Below are 17,581 nucleotides of genomic sequence, written 5' to 3'. Positions count from 1 at the left end.
TTTTTAAAAATACAGTACTATAAATGTGTTTTCTCTTAAGGTTTTGAATATTTTTTCTCTAGCCTACTTTATTGTAATAACAGTAATACATACACAAAATGTGTTCATCAACAGCTTACATTATTGGTAAGACTTCTTGGCCAACAATAGGCTATTAGAAGTTTTGGGGGGAGTCAAAAGACTGTGGGGAGTCTGGGCCCTTTACCCCTGTGATTTTCAAGGGTCAGCTGTAATTATGACTGCAGCTGACACTCTAGACGTTCAATCTTTTCAACAAACATCGAAGGCCCTCCCTGCAAAGTACAGGGTATGGTACCATGAACACTACAAAGACAATAAGAAACAGTCCTTGCCTCAGGAAGGTAGGATCTAGTTAAGGCTATAAAAAAGCTCATATAGGGGCACCAGGGTGGCTCAGTCGGCTAAGCATCTGACTTCAGTTCAGGTCATGATCTCGAGGTTCGTGGGTTTGAGGCCCAGGTCGGGTTCTGTGCTAATGGCTGAGCCTGGAGCCTGCTTCGGATTCTGTGTCTCCCTCTCTCTCTGCCCCTCCCCCGCTCACACTCACTGTCTCTCTCTCAAAAATAAACATTAAAATTTTTTTTAAAAAACTCACACTCCTAGAAACAGAAAAGTGGCTGCCAGGGGCTACCAGGGAGGGAGAAAGGGAGACGTTAGTAAAAGGGGATAAACTTTCACTCTAAGATGAACAGGTCTGAGGATCCAAGGTTGACAGTACTATATTGTACAACTGAAATCTAAGAGAACTTAAATGTTCTTACCAAAGATAAGTCAGTGAAGTGTTAATGGGGGATATCTTTTCACAATGAATACATGTATCAAATCACCATGATGTAAGTTTTAAATATCTTACAATGTATATGGCACTTAAACCTCAATAAACCACACACACACATCCAAAGCATGAATAAAAAGATATAGAAGAAACTGATTTTTGTGTAGCCCTCCAAAGCTCCAACCCATCTAACAAAATCTGATCTGCTAATATCTAACTTGTTAGGGTGAATATAAATCAAAATTTTCTCCTTAGGAGGGTAGTAATGAATTTTAAAAAGACGAGGGAACACTGTAATAAGGGATGGAGAGGCCCTAATTAGCAGTACAGGACAATGAAGGAGGTTAGAGGGAAGCCTAAAAAATGTCAGATGTGTATCTATCTATCTATACAGTTATATACACCTTAGCTATTAGACTATCTATCTTATAATAGCCATAGAAACAGATCTTTCAACATAGTGTTCCTTACTGAAAAATCAGAAAAAAATTTGAATACAGCATTGTATTTCAGCCAGGAAAATCACTGCTTCTGTGTTCAGAAATAGACCAAAGACAACACAGATGAGAATGCGCTGACGCATTTTGATTTGATTATTCTACCAGAAATAGGTTTTTTGTTTGTTTTTTCCTGAAAGTGTAATCATTACAGCAGTCCATCCCCACAGGGAAATGAGCTCAAGTGATCTTCCACAATTTCTCTCCATGTACCAGTCACGCTGACGTGCAAAATAAACCTGAGTCAATTTGAAAACATTTTTCACATAAAAATATTAATAAGGCTTAGTTGAACATTCAAATTAAATCAAGAAGCAGAGGAAAAACAAACAAATAACAACAATGCTTTCTGAAGTATCTATGGGGTGCCTGGGTGGCTCAGTCCCTGGTTAAGCGTCTGCCTTTATCTCAGGTCACGATATCACAGTTTGTGAGTTCAGGCCCTGAATCAGGCTCTGTGCTGACAGCTCGGAGCCTGGGGCCTGCTTCGGATTCTGTGTCTCCTTCTCTCTCTATCCCTCCTGGGCTCACGCTCTGTCTCCTTCTCTCTCAAAAATGAATAAACACTAAAAAAAAAAATCAAAATATCTAAAATAAATATATTAGAAATGCAGATGAATGTACTCAGAGCTACGTGGGTCTGAACCAGTGCTGTTTAGGCCCCAAATAGCAAACTCCCTTTCCTAGAGGTATCAAGTGACCTGGGACACCCTTAGCTGTTGAAACTTGTCAACACTGATGTAAGTATTGGTTATAAGCATTAAGAGGTCTTAGTGAATGGAAAGGCATTGCTAGGACCCCCCCCCCACCCCCACCGCCCCCCCCCGCCTAGGATTTCAGGGAAGACTCGTGTTTAACAAGCAATGGTATCTGAGGGGCAAGAAGAACCAACATTGGTCACCAGGATAAAAAAGTTCCTAAGCACTTAATTTTCCTTTGAAACAAGAACACGAACAACAAATGTTCAAACAACACTACATGCAATGTCTAGGGAACAAAAGGGAGCTTAGAAGGGCAAAACCTCACAAACCTGTGTGCCACGTTCTACAGGGGGTGTAAAATAGTTCTGTGCTCTTATTCAGCTAGAAGGACTCAATCCCTGCCCCCCTCTCCACCTGTCCCCGTCCCCCCAAGTTCAGGACAGGGGAGATACTTAGCACAAAAGACACAAGGTGCATTTATGTTCTTACCTTTGAGTATGCTCTAACATGTTATTAAGCTCTTTGTTTTGTAATTCTTTCCCTGAAAATACCCAGGTTTTCTCCCATCTAGTAGGAATCCCACAAAGCTAGTGCCACCACACAAAGGTTCTCAACTTCGGCAAACAAAATGGAGAGGCTTAATTTTCTGGGAAGACAGGGAAGTCCCCATTCTCTCCAGCAGTTAGAGAATTATTTACTATTAATGGCATGAATGTAGATACTCAGGAAGAGGGACCTATGTTCCACACATTTTTTAATATTTGTTATGTTTTTTTTCAATTTTTTAAATTTTTGAGTGAGGGAGATGCAGAGCACGAGCAGGGGAGGGGCAGAGAGAGAGGGAGACACAGAATCAGAAGCAGGCTCCAGGCTGTGAGCTGTAAGCACAGAGCCCAATGAGGGGCTCGAACCCATGAGCTGTGAGATCATGACCTGAACCGAAGTTGGATGCTTAAGTGACTTGAGCCACCCAGGCGCCCCTTAACATTTGTTCTTAATGTTATCCCCTTATATTCTTCAATTTTTTTTGCATCTTCAAGATGTCAAGAACCCCCTGACGTTGACAGTAGCACTGAGAGGAGGCCCACTCAGTTTTGTAACTGATCTGCTGGGTTACAAAGTGAACGGAATCTCCACAAGGCACAAGCAGCAGCACGTGAACGCATCACTATAAACACTAAGACTGTCCGTTCATACAGTTTATTTCACTAGACTGCAAATTTATACACAGTACGAAGGGGTTTCCTGATAGCACGCATACAGTTTACTTTCTGTACTGCTGAAGAACCAATTGTTTTTGTTTTTTTTTTTTACATTATATCGTGATACCCTATCGTTAAAACGTTATTCAGTGAATTTTTTCCAACTACATATAAACGGAGATTTACCACACACACGGTGCAAGAATGTCTTTATAACATATTTGAATCACAAGATGTGAATCTAAAATACATCACTGTAATTAGAACACTACTTTAAAAATACAATGCCCCACGTTATATTAGCCAGATCGGATTAATCTCTGTATACGTCACAAAGCAGTTCAGTGGATAGCTTCTTGGATAACTGGCAGCAGCTTTGAACTAGGATATCAAAAGAAATCTTTAAGAATCAATTTTGAAGTTTAAAAACATCTTCCTTTATGTACTCAATATTTTCAGAATCAAAATGGGACACTTAAAAATTTATAGTCTCTAACACAAGAAGAAATCCATCCCTCCCTTAGCCGAAAGGCTGGGGTTGTAATACTAGGTTTTGTAAGACATCTGAGAAAAGCATCGTACGGGGAGTGGAAATGAGTGAAAAAGAGACATAACATTTCTTGAAAAGCATTTTGGATTCCTCTGTCTTCCCTGCCTCTGTCAAACATAAAGAATACTGCATTACAAAAAAAGATAGGTTTCCATAAGATGACGTTCTAAAGAAAATGTATGTAAACAAGTCAGAGAGAAGGATTTCTTCATTTTCCCATTTTGTAGAGTGGGGCAGTGGGAGGATATCAGTTAAATAATAGAACTCCTTAGTCAACCACTTCACACACAAAACAGCTAGGGATAATTGCTGACAATTTCTCATGTGTTTCCTTTTCTTTCCCCCAAAGTTTGAGAATGTTTGAAAGTTCAATAAATAGTAGAAAAATAATCCTTTACTTAGAAATTTTGAGATGCATCATTTAGAGCTTAACAGGAGTTCCATACAGCAACTGTGGTATCTAGGTACCGCCAGAAACAAAGCGAGATCTTCCGAAAGCACACATTTCTGTCTGGATGTGCCACGTTCCCAGTCTCCGGCTGGGCACACTTGTCTCTCTTCCAGTTAAGGAGAGCCGAATGTTTCTGGCTCCTTGGGACATTCCTCTGGCTCAGCTTAACGAAGGTTCCCAATGTTTCGTTTATGGGTCTCGCCTCTGTGTTTGGAGGTTTGCCTTCTGCTCCATCCCATTGGTATTATGGCAGGTTTGTTAATCAGGCTTACTTCCCCTCCATTTCAGAACCAGCTTCGCACTTTCACAAACGTGATTTTGTTGTTGTTCCTCATTCCGAAACACATTTGACAGGCAGCAAGTGAGTTAAACCGCTCTGGACAAAGCACGAACACAAGGGGTCTCTTGCTGTGGATTATCTGATGCTGGCTCTTCTTCCCTCCAGAACATTCTGTACCTCCCAGCTCCCATCTTCTCGTGGAGGTCAGGAGAGTGTTAGCACTCTGCATCGACGGTGTGTACTGTCACGGCCGCCTGCAAGTGGTGGCTGTGGTGCGGCGTGGGGTGGTGGGAGCGGTAGTGGTGGAATTTGTGACTTAGCAGGGCGGCCGTCTGGGGCGGGGCGTCCAGATCCAAGTCCTCGTCGTGGTTCCCCACATCCACCCCAGCTGACAAGGGGTCATTGTTGCACGGGGGGTTTTCACTATCTTCCTGTGGGCTCATGGTGCTGTAACCTAGAAAATGAACAGAACAAGCAGCTGAGAGCTTCCAGACACAGGGAGAAGTGACTGAAGATTTCTAGGGCACGGGGAGATGTTCCTATCTTTGTGTTACATGGGTGCAAACGTCTGCAGGCTGCCAGCGGACGTCAAAGTGGCTTATTTTTGAAGAGATCTTTTGTTAGCTGTTTCTCCTCTGTGCCACCGCCCCCCCCCCAACAATTACACAATAAAAAATTTTAGACACCTGAGAAAGTACAGATAAGAAAAAATATATATATATAGGAAGCTTTTTCCCAAATCCCCAAATCAACACAACAAAAACTAAAATCATCGCTCTTCCCACCTGATCCACAGATAACTACCATTGACATTTGGGACTATCCTCCTACACTTTTCCCTGAGATAAGATTAACTTTATTTGGATGAATGAATGAATGAATGAATGAATGAATGAAAGAAAAAAGAGAGAGAGAAAGAAAGAAGGGAGAAAGGGAGAAAAAGTAGGGAGAAAGAAAAATAAAAAAGGCAGCTTCAAAAAAAAAAAAAAAGAAAGAAAATAAAAAGAAAAGAAAAGAGAAGAGAAAAGGAAAACAAAGTCCTAATAGGATTCAAATCAAGTTGGGGGCTGGTGGAGAAAGCTGGGCTTCAACAGGCCTGCATGTGATCTCACAGCAAGGACAAAAACAAATGTCTCCATTGTGCGTATATCTGTTCTATGGCACACACCGGTGTCCTGGAATTCCTACACACAAATTATACAAGTGAGGGAAATGATGATCAGAGAGGTTAATGAACTTGCCCAAAGTTCCAGTACCTGATGAGATACGAACTCCACATATACCCATAGCAACTAGCAAAGGAATCAACTATTCTCTGTGTAAGCTGGCTCACTGTATTTAAAGATTAATTTCTTTTGGTATTCTAAGTAATACACGTTTCAAAAGAAAATGCCCTTGCTGATCAAAGGATTCCATTCCAAGAACTCTGGCATGTTTTTAAATATTGCAAAAATCCCCTTTAAAATTTTTGAGAAGTGACAGCTCATTAATATTTCCACTGCATCTACGGTTAGCATCAATCAGAGCTCACCCATGGGTAGTGCTAGTCACATTTGTGGTGCAAAATTGATGTGCTTGCATACAGCCAAGCAGGAATGGGATATGGTTGAAAATGTATGCTGGGTGCAAAAATGAGAAAGGCAATTCTCTGTCCTCAATGAACCATTTTGCAAATGACAGATTTAAGTCAGTCTAACTCCAGAAATATTTATTGTGCACCTACTATGTACAAGATACTGTGTTAGGCATTGCAGGAGACACCAAGGTGAAAATCTGCTCCCTGCACAAGGAGCTTAAAAGCTAGAGTTTGAGAAATAAAATGAATACAAGCATAGATCCGTTCAATTATTCATTCATTGAAGACCATTATGCAGCCAGAGAGGGAGGCTACAAAACATGAATAAGAGATGTCTCTTTTCCTTAAGGATTTCACAACCGAACAGGAGACATATTTGTGAAGCTGGGTTTATTCTAATGCAGATAATGATAAGTGCTATAGTTGAGGTATAACTGGTATCGAGAACATGGAATAACTAATTCTGGCTGGAAGAATGAGAAAGCTCCACAGAAAAACTCTTATTTCAGTTGGGCTTAAAAGGATATGTAGGAGTTTGGTAAGTGGATAGGAGCAAGGGAACAGGAGCACAGCCTAGAGGTGTGGAAAGCCAAGGCCACTGCTGTACCATGTGGCTAGGACGGGTGCAGGTAGGCAGTTGGAGAACGTGGCAGGAGACAGGTGGAAAGGTGAGTTACAGTCAGATTATAAAGGCCAAAGCAGAGAAAATGGAGGAACAGTACATTTTGAACAGACTGAAAAAAAAAATAGCATGACAGTTTCTGTGTTTCAGAGAGAGTTCTCGTGGCAGTTTGGAAGATGAATAAAAAGGAAATAGAGGGGACAGTTGGGAGGTTATTGCAACAGCCCAGATGACAGACTAAGAATTAAAACTAGGGGTATGGGATTAGGCAGATTTAAAAGTATCTCAGAGGTGGAAACAATAGAAGTTGGCAAGCAGTTAAAAGTTAGGGGGGTTTGGGAGTGATGACTTTGAGTCAGGATGAAAAGACTCGGAGATCCCAAGTGTCAGGGATGAAGGGGGCAGAAGAGGGTGAAGTTCATGTACATAGGCGTCTATCATCACTGAGTGTCTCCTTGGTGCCAGGTGGAGGGTTCAATCAAAAAAGGGGTAAGAGGGAAGCTCCAGCTCCCAAGAAGCCCACAGTCAAGAAGGGGAAACAAAGGTATTCAAACAGAGGCACATGGAGAGGGATACCAAAGCTGATTAACTTGGCTTAGGACACCTTACGAGGACACTTAAAGTGGCCCTCATGGGAGAGAAGGGCTTCATTAGGTAAAGAGTGGGGTGGAAAGGTACTGCAGGCTGGGAGATGAGCAAATGCCAAGACACAACAGCCCGAGAGCCTCTAGGGGCTTTGGGGATGGTAACAAGCTCGGTATGGGGGAGAAAGCAGCAGGAGAGGAGACTGAACATGCGGGCTCAGACCAGATCAGGAAGGCTGGCTGAGCTAGGAGCTGGGATTTAGCAACAGGCCAGAGGTAGGGGAGGGTGCAAGGACATAACATGTGCTTGAAGATGATCACTTGTGGCAGTGAAGCGGCTGGAAAGAAGGTGGGACTGAGGCTCAGAGGACAGGAGGCTGTGGTGCTGGCCCAAGGAGATGATGAGGACCTCAAGTGGGCCAGCGGCTGTGTTACGTAGGGCAAGCGGCCGGCTTCAAGACACTGTTCGAGCTCAGAGTAGGTTTCCTTTGGTGGCCCAACTGACTTCCCTGGGGGGAAGATCCAGGTTGACATCCTTGGATAAGGTTGAGGTTTCTAGGTTCAGGGCTGGGGAAACAGTGATGCCTTTCCTCAAGAATCAGGAGCCAGAATGGGATTCTCAGCTTCAGCAGGGCTCGGTCTGGAACGTGAGACTGGATGGTAGACGCTGGAGCCCCAGTTACAGAGTGCTGCGTGTGCTTAAGCTGCCATGTGCTTCACACGTAGGGGACTCAAGTAGAAGACACACTTTTAGCAAAATCTCAGCATCTATGTTGATGATTGTTGGCCAACCTTTAGTGCTAGGCTGTCTTTATCTTGCCTCCAAGTACCTCCTGAAGGGTTTCCCATCTCCACTCATTTACAAGCACCCACAGAAACTGTTAACTCATTTTCACATTCCTGGTGTAAAATTCATGACAGGCCTTCTGCCGGGCTCACCCTCCCACCTTCCATCATCCGGCTATTGTCCTTCATGCTTCAGTTTTTAAAGGTCTTCTCTGGGAAGCAACCCAAACCCCCAGCACCCCATCCTGCCAGCCCACGTGGGGTCTGTTGCCCCTTCTGTGAATTTAAATGGCATTCTGTGCACATCTCTAGCTTAGATTTTTACTATGCAATAAAACTTAGGGCCGTCGTGGCCATTAGTGAATTTCCATTTATTTTTGTACTGCTAATATTCAACGCAATGCTTCACACAGAGCAGGCACTTCATTTTTCAAAATCACATTACTATGCTCCCAAAGCAAAGGTATTAAGAGTTTTTTGGGTATCTGTGGTTTTATCTGGTGTGACATTCTCATCTAACAATGAAGACGTTCCAGGATTCACTGGGCCCTGCCCAGGGGTTCCGACTTAACACGCCAGGGGTGCTCTGGACCTGGCTGGTCATAGGCTCAAGGGTGGTTTTAATGATGGAGCTGTTCCCACAGCACCACAGGGGCACCCCCATTTTTCCTGCTCTTGCTTTCTGATGAGAACCCAAGCACAGGGTCTTCCAAAGTGAACCCCTTGCTCTGGGACATTCTGTTTAATTTTCTCAGTGTGGCAGTATTGCTCAGCCCCTCTGTAACTTACTCAAGCTTCCTCTTATCTCAATAATTAATGAAGATCTGGAGGGAGGGATAGCAAGCTGTGGAGAAGCGGGAGAAAGCCAAACACATGCTCTCACTTAACAAATTGAGTGTTTACTTAGCACCAGACAATTCTGTTGAGTGCTGGGAACAGTGATGAATAAGACAGACTCAGTATGACTCAAGGCAGAGGAAGCACTATTGAAAACACAAAGGATATCAGCCAATACTTTCAAAGGAAAAGTTTCTTACTATCCAAAGGTGTATGTAGTATAGTCTCTGAAAAGGCGACCCCAAGCAAAAAGTAGGCTCAGGAAGGAGACCAGGCGACCATTGAGAACAGGAGTCAAGATCAGGCTTTTTGGTATTGTGCTTACATATTTAGCTGATGGTTCCTGAAGAAACCTCTCTGGATGGGTGGGGAGGTTAGGTCACTCTGGGGACTCACTCTCCACCTTGTGGTCACAGAGAGTAACTGTGGGAGAATATCCACGCGCCTCCAAAAAAACAATGGCCCTAAGTTGCACTCTACAGTTTTTGACCAGGTTTTCAAGGTTCACCATTCACCTTTTAAGCTTTTTGGAATTTGCTTCACTAGGAGGAGTTCTCCCTTTTACAAAGAAAAAAATGTTGCTTAAATACATTTATATCCAGTTTCTAATGAGCTGGTAACTAACACGCAGATTCAAAAGGGACAAATACACATTGGTGGTTTTTAACCTAAAGATAAGCCAGTTGATGAATGGATAGAACATGAGATTTTCAGAAGAAAAAAATGGGCAGACATATAGAATTAAAGCATAAATAGGTAGTAATTGTTTTTAATTGCTACTTGCGAGTGTAACAGTAAATCGTCAAGGGCTGAAAAACAGTCATTCTAAGTGGTCTTAGAATATTGACGAAAATAATTCTACCTTTCAAAAACTATTCTTATTTTAGTATTTTTAAGGTACAAAAATTAAAATAAGATTCCTTTGAAATACAAAACTCTCTTGGCCACATGAAATACCACTGACCCCCGAGCAACTTTGAACTACATGGGTCTACTCGCAGGCTAGTTTTCCATAAATACAGGACAGGGCTGTAAATGTATTTTCTCTTATGATTTTAACATTTTCTTTTCTCTAGCTTCCTTTATGAAAACATTATATAATACATGTAACATACAAAATGTAGACTAATCCACTGTTCATGTTCTTGGTAAGGCTTCCAGTCAACAGATTATTAGTAGTAAAGTTTTTCTTTTGGCGGGGGTGAGAAGTTATATGTGGATTTAAAATACCTTTTTTTAATGTTTTATTTTTGAGAGTGAGAGAGAGTGGGAGAGGGGCAGTGAGAGAGGGAGACACAGAATCTGAAGCAGGCTCTAGGCTCTGAGCTGTCAGCACAGAGCCCCGTGCAGGGCTCAAACCCACGAACCGTGAGATCATGACCTGGGCCAAAGTCAGCCGCTTAACCAACTGAGCCAACCAGTCACCCCTAGATGTGGATTTTTGATTGCGCAAGGGTGGGGGTTGGTGTCCCTAATGCCCATGATGTTCAAAGGTCAACTGTATTTCTAAATAAAAATACAGCTTGAAGTCTACAAGTTTGGCCTGGTGACATTCAATTTTAATTCTAGGTATATCACAATTCTGAATCACATCCTGAAAATCTAGTCTGTTCAGTACTTATATATTTATGTGTTTTATTCCTTTGAGTTTCCTTTTGTGGATCAGACCCAAGGTAAAAATGCTCACCGGCTTGCAAAGAACCATGGTGCTACAATTTTACCCCGTCAAGGGCCAGCGCCAACAGCACCAAGGCCACCTTCCCCCCAGGGGACTTCCATGATTCTCATGCAGATAAAAGTGAACTAGCTCCCTATCTTCTTTGTTCTGGTCCTTTAAGGAAGCTGTCCTATTCAGTCTTTTATCAGTCTTATGAGTACATGCATTCATTTACAGTTTTCTGCTAGATTGTACATTCCTTGAGGGCAGAGTGGGTATGGAGGTGGGCAAGTCACCCTGACCTCCCACCTGCCATATGCTATTTCATTTGGTGCTCACAACTTCACCAGGGAGACATTTCTAATCTCATTTTAATTATTAGGAAACTAAGATCCAAAGTAGCTTCACTAAGATCTCATTACCTGTGGAGGGGGAGAGGTGGGTTCCAAGTGAGCTGTGCTTGGCCCTATAATATAAGCTCTTCCATAATCACTCGGCCTCACAGAAATGAGGCCGCCCCTTCACAAGGTCCCCCCACTGTGCCTAGCAAACAGAGCTGAGAAAGAAGGGTACTGACAAAACAACGAGATTAGATTTCCTTGTTTTCATGCGAACCTACCCATGGCCTATTCTTGGCATCACAGGGACATTAACCTGATGCCACCACTTTTAGTGACCCACCATTCAGGTTCAGGGATATGACAACACGCAGTTAAATGCTATTGATTTTTGTGGTACATTTGGAATTATGTGGAATGTCAATGTCTTCCATTTCTTTTGGTGTTGCATTCTATCTGCACGAGGAACTATTTTTCATTCCTCAGGGATAACAGGGATCCAATTATTGTGAAAAATGAAAGAAAGCAAGCCCTTAGCTAGATTCCTTAGCTTTCAGATACTGACACTGCATTACTGCTTTCATCTAAGCTGTTGCTTCATACACCATTTTACTAAGACAATGGGAGAGCTAATGGAACATTGGAAACGTCACTCAGAATTCCAATTTCGTATTGAAGCAATTTCTATCCGGGGAGAAGGAAAGAGAGAGAAAGGATTCAGTATTTCTGCTGAATAAGAAATTATTTCTGTTGAACTTTAGTAGCCTCAAACCTGTTTTATTATTCAAAGGAGAAGAGGCACAGAACTGCCTGGCAGAATGAATTTATGCAGGTTCAAAGGTTTTTAGGGGAAAAAAACCCCAGAAAGTCAAAGAAACTGAAAAATTTAAGTTGTGCTTTGACTCTGCATAGAAACCTGAAGTTTCTACTTAGTTGGTGGGAACAATGTCATTCAAATCTCAAATTAGGAACCTCCAATTTACAAATCAGAGTTTTGGCTTCTGTTTTCCAAAGGGAGTTTGAATACCTGGCTGTCATGTAAAAGGCAACACTGGTTGCCTTGACAAATATCCACTCCTGCATGTTTTAGCACAGGGCTGGGAGCTCACTGTTTGTAGACTTCCTTTTTTTTTTTTTTTTTTCCCCTAGGGTAGATGTGGAGAAAGAGTCAAAAAGGTATAAATGCATTATTTATGCATTAAAAAAAGATCTGATTCTGGGAAGAAAATAAAGTTTTCTAGAAAATTAAACAAGCACATGAAAAACAAAAAGATCTTACAATTACAAAAAGTTCTTACAAGGCCCCACACTCCTGTCATGTTGTTGCCGAACACTGGCAGTGATGGCTACAGGGCGGGACATGTCTGCTATTCCCTGTGACGACAAGCCATCCGGATGTTGGCAAGGTAAGAAGCTAGGTGGTGGCCAAGTCTTTGGTACAGCATGTGGACTTGATAATTCACAGCCCGCTCAGCCTTAGTGCCAACCCTTTCTGAGCATCTTAGAGGCATCTTCTATAACCTCCATGACTATATACACCAGTCCGCTTGCCTCTAAATCTCCTTTGCCCCAACTTTTCTTTCACCAGCCTTTAAGCCCAGTGCAAATGTTGTCTCTTTGGTGAAGGCTTCTCTGAACCTTCCAGGCAAGGCTGGAGGTCAGGATGGGGAATGCCAGAAGGAAGCATGAACTCTTGTCATGTCCAAAGTGTATACGTGGCTGAGAGAGCCCTTGAGGATGCTGGTGTTGGCCAGCTAACAACAGTGGGTAGCAGAACTGATGTGGATGCCAATTACCAAGGATCACATGGAATGGTAAGCAGGTTCCATTCAGACAACGTGAACCTTTATGCATGGAGAACACTTAGATGTAATCTGTGTGCCCAAGGGTCATCTCACTTATTCCTGCAAGTGCCGAGACAAAAATCAAAACTACCCTTGGGCTCCTAGAAATGTGCCATGTTGGAATATGTCCTTTGGAAAACTATGCCAAAGTAATGAATTTGAGCACAGAACAGGAGGGAGAAGAGGGGATGTGAGCACTGGCCCACAGGGAGCCCACCAGACTCTTCAGAAGGAGCTAGACCTTACCATGATCGCTTTCTGTTCCTGATCGACCCCAGTAGCGACGCCTCCTCTCTGGACTGTGTGCATGTCGTTCGATGACTGCAGCTATAAACCGAGTATTGCTGACTGTGGGGAGAAGACAGGTAATCACTCTTGTGCCAGTATCCTTATTGTATAGAGTACATTTGCTCTGGGCAGGTTCATTCACACACTTGGGGGAGCTATTCTTTGGAGAAATAGAAGAAGTAAATTATTATTATTATAATTTTTTTTAATTTTGAGGATTAAGGGCAGTGAGAAGTTCCTCATCACAGGTCTCCAACATGCATTAAGAAGACATGTTCTACACAGTTGTAGGCCAAGGAATGTATCTCACGCTAATTGAATTCTTTTTTGATAAAGAAATGCTCTTCCCCCCTGCAACTGAATAATATACATTTAATCCCTGGAGGGATTAAAACAATGTATATCACCTGATGATTCTCTTTCTGAAATACTATGCTGGAAAGCAATGAGGAGGAGAAAGGAAAGGTAGGGTGAGGTGTTAGGACAAAGCACTTAACGAGAAAAGGAACATCAAGACTCCTTTTAAGATTTTCTGAAACAAAGCAAACACCTACACTTATTTATTCCTAATGAAAATGGGGGAGGAAAAACCCTCGCCACATTAAGATTCTTAAATCGTAATATACGCCAAAAGGGTAGAAGACAGAACACTTATTCTGGTTTAGCCTCCTGCTGACACGTTCCGCAACGAGGCAGCTTGAATACTCACTGATGCCTCTGTCCTCATGGCTGTCATCGTCCCTTTCATCTCTGTCATTCTCCAGGTTGGACATCCGCACTGACATTTCTACCCATCATTAAAGAGAAAGAAACATGACTATTTAATCAAACAAAATCACCCACTTTAATACCCTGTGGAGGCCTCATTTTGACGGCTGGGTGACAGCATTCCATCAAGAACAAGTCCAAACTTGGAAAAGAATAAACTGATGTCCCATGTCCCATCCATTTTTTTTTAAAGGAGGAGGTAGCAGGAATCAAAACAGGGAGGACCAGAAATGAATAATCAAGAGAGGCACCTGAAATTAACTTCTGAAGAAAGGAGAGCAAATAAGTTGATAGAGGCTAATGGATCTTTAATCCTCTACCAATGTACCTCAAACAGAAGGAAGGGGTCTAAAGCCATGGCTGAGTGTGCCCAGAAAATGGTGTTACAAAACCCTATAAAAGGCCAGGTATAAGGTAACACTGGATGACTGTCACATACTTACCAAGGGGAAATCTCGGTATCCAAATCTTACCACAGGGAAGGAGCTTTGTGATTAGTCCTGTTACTAAATCAGGCAGCATTATCCCAAGATGCCCCCCACACCCACCCCACTGCCCCATCAGGATTGCGGCCACAGTGAACTATTCCAGCATCAATTTGTCCTTACTGCTGCAAGGATGAGCAAAGTGGCCCTGACCAAGTCCAGAACAATGAGTGAACCTTATCTCCATAAAGGTCAGGTTAATAAATCCCTGGGGCCTTTTACAAAACATGGGGAATCCCATTAAATGGTTTCGTCCTTGCAAACGAGCACAGATATCCCATTTAACTTTTGGTATGGAAGCCATGATTGCAGATTAATCATTTTGTATCTGGCTCCAATGAGTTCTCCTCTTCAAGAGCTGTGATTATTGCTTTGCACATGTTCCTTCACACCACGGGATAACAGCTGCAATAGAACAGACTCATGGTCTTGCCAACAGGGACCCAGGCTATCTTTGCCTCACCTGTCTGGAACAGCAAAGACAGCACATCTGAGTTGAGGGAAGAACGAAATTTCCCACTAAGCATCCCAGCTCCCCTGCCTGGCTTATTCAAGAGGCATGCTGTAGGAGGCTAATGTGTGTAAGACGAGAGAGTATTGGGGGATTTTCTGGGGAATCAAAATGAAGCTCACAGGGTTGAGATACTAAAGAATGAGCCACGGGCTAAAGGTGGCAAGTAGGCTTTGGGGACTTCCGAATCACACTCCATGAAAGCGGAAAAGGTAGTGCTGTTCTTAGAATTACTTAGGGGCTTACACGACTGTCCACTGTCTTTTCAGCTCTGGAAGGACGCAAGGGAGGCTGCTGCCTCCCAGAGGAGCTTTGGATTCATTTTGGGCTCACCTTGGGCAGCAAGAGGAGACATGTGCTGGTGACTCCGGCGATGAATCTGATGGCGGTAGGCATACACTGCAAGGACGAGGACCATGATGCATCCCATGATGCCTCCGGCCACGGGGCCCACGGGGGCACTTTTAATCATGTTCAACGTGACTACCTCGTCACCTTTATTAAAGCAAACAAATAGATGTCCTTTGTCAAGATCTCCCAAGTGTGGTAGGAAGTGGGGATGGGGGTAATAAGATGGAGGGACTAGAGTGGGGTGGGGTGTGTTGAAGAGAAGAGCAGGTGCTTTAAGTTTTGAAAACCTCAAAGAAGATCCACCAGAACGTGGGAGGAGTGGCTTCTTTTAATCCCTGGTTCTCAAATTAAATGTCGGCTGCTCGGCAGAGCAGGAGCACATTTGGCAAGGACTACTAAAACAAGTGAGTAGATGAGAATCACTTAAATATGTGCTGCCCAGTGCTAAGAGCCTAGCTCCCCGGGGTGTGGGCTACTCTTGGAAGAGAAGTCATGTAGCACAAAGGTGAGGGCAGCGTGGGCCTCTTGGCACAAATTTATTGTACCTGGTGTCCTTTATGGCAACGAGCCAGTTGCAGGACTCCTAAACAGGATCACACTACAAAGCTTATAGGTTCCCTTTAAAACACTATTAGCACAGTCACGTAGGAAACTGCAGGTGGGTATATAAAGTGATGTTTTAGAACAAGGTCACTTCAACTACATCCTAAACTGGTTCAGTAATAATATGTGAGCTCAGGATCCTTCCTCACATAGGAGGAGTTTTTCTTCTATAGACGGGCTAATGTGGGGAGGTGTTTAAAAAAATAAATAAGTAAGGGTTTAAATATCTCACCTCCCAGGGAAGCTTTGGGACCTTGTACTAGCTCCAGAAAGACACCGAGAAAATCTCAGAGGAGGTATGCAGGTAGTAAGCATATTTGAGGTCTTGGGGCCTGATCCCAGACACGTTCTTCCCTCCAGTGTCCCTGTCCCTGACCCTAAGCTACCCATTAGATAGCTCTGGCTTCTGCTGACTCCAGGACCTGAAGTACTGAATTGTAGCCACAGAACTTCTGCCTTGCAAATATCATGAGGCAACGTTGCAGCAGGAGAGACCAATGTGCAGTGGTCACTCCACCCATCGCTGGCCCTGTTCTCCCGACAGCTGGGACTCAAATTCAAACAAACTCCATGGTTCAGCCACGCAGAAACCAGGCCTGACATTTCTCAGAACTAGCTTTATGGGAATGAATTCCAGGCTTGTAAACTTTGGCAGGATACATGGCTGCTTACTCTGCATAGAATATCTAAGCCAGCTTTGAAGGTAATTATCTGCCTTGGATTTGTAACTAAAAAACTACTGGCAAAGGAAGGAAACGGGAAACTAGGGTAGAGGATCATTTTAAGATTTTTGTCCTTGCGTAGAGGCAAAAAAAATTCGTATTCAAGAATCCAAATATTCTGGGTTCCGAACAAACATACCTATTGCTCCCAGGTCATCCACATAAGGACTTTTGGCTCCCACGATCCCCCCGAAGCATTCTTTCTGGGGTGCACAGTAGGATTTGTCCAGGTGAGTCTTTCCATCGCTGTCTACCATGCACCATTCACAATCCAGCACACCGAAGCAGTCCCTGCCAGAGAGATGATGCTGAGTGCTCCGGGAAGCTGTGCTGGGCAGGGGACAGCATATGGACTTGGGCATCAGACAGCTCTCAGGAGCTCCATTACTTACTGGTGCCGTAAGTCCTTGAGCTCTAGTTTCCTTTCCTTATACAAAGAAGAATAGCAACCATCTGCCAAGGCATAGCTGTTTTATGTCTCTCAACAACATGGAAATGAGAGAAATAAAACAGTTCTGTGGATCACACCATAAAATCCACACATCACAGATTAGAAGAGGATTATTCCAAATCATCTCAAAAGACTAAGTGGCCCCAAGGTTCATTAGATTTTGGCCTGACATCCCACATGTGTAGGGTAATTTAAAAAAAAAGGGGGGGGGGGAAGGAAGGAAACCTGGTCAAATCAATTTGGGAAACATGAGGCAAGTTAAACAGCTTTCTTTCCTGCCAATTTCTCAGAACTTTTAATATGTTAAGTGCATTAAGACTCTCTAAGAGGATGTGTGCAGTGTTCCTCAAATTTAGTTTTGGGGCACCTGGGTGGCTCAGTTGGTTGAGCATCCAACTTCGGCTCAGGTCACGATTTTGCAGTTCGTGAGTTTGAGCCCTGCGTTGGGCTCTGTGCTGACAGCTCAGAGCCTGGAGCCTGCTTCAGATTCTCTGTCTCCTTCTCTCTCTCTGCCCCTTCCCTGCTCATACTCTGTCTGTCTCTCAAAAATGAATAAACGTTAAAAAAAATTTAGTTTTGAGTTAGTGCCTAATATCCCAAATTAATCTATCTGATGCCCTCTCATTCCTTTGCTAAAATATGCACTAAAAGCAGAACTGGCTGCCTGTTCTACCCGCTGAC

At 43.2% G+C, this 17,581-nt stretch overlaps 1 protein-coding gene across 2 annotated transcripts in view; it reads right to left on the bottom strand.

The window, feature by feature from the left end:
* Positions 1 to 3,178: 3,178 nt before the first annotated feature.
* The window catches only part of CACHD1 (cache domain containing 1), a 214,365-nt gene continuing 199,962 nt past the window's right edge, over positions 3,179 to 17,581 (bottom strand). For both annotated transcript variants that reach the window (XM_043575177.1, XM_043575178.1), the window contains 5 exons: positions 16,589 to 16,740; positions 15,107 to 15,268; positions 13,719 to 13,796; positions 12,968 to 13,069; positions 3,179 to 4,931 (listed from right to left, as the gene is read on the bottom strand). In XM_043575177.1, coding sequence (XP_043431112.1) covers positions 4,693 to 4,931; positions 12,968 to 13,069; positions 13,719 to 13,796; positions 15,107 to 15,268; positions 16,589 to 16,740 — 733 coding nt within the window. In that variant the 3' untranslated portion in view covers positions 3,179 to 4,692. The remainder of the gene's footprint in view (positions 4,932 to 12,967; positions 13,070 to 13,718; positions 13,797 to 15,106; positions 15,269 to 16,588; positions 16,741 to 17,581) is intronic.

The sequence above is a fragment of the Prionailurus bengalensis genome, chromosome C1, assembly GCF_016509475.1.
Source record: "Prionailurus bengalensis isolate Pbe53 chromosome C1, Fcat_Pben_1.1_paternal_pri, whole genome shotgun sequence".
NCBI classification, from domain to species: domain Eukaryota; kingdom Metazoa; phylum Chordata; class Mammalia; order Carnivora; family Felidae; genus Prionailurus; species Prionailurus bengalensis.
The sequence above is the reverse complement of the archived record's forward strand: the minus strand, read 5'-3'. Positions and strand labels throughout refer to the sequence as shown.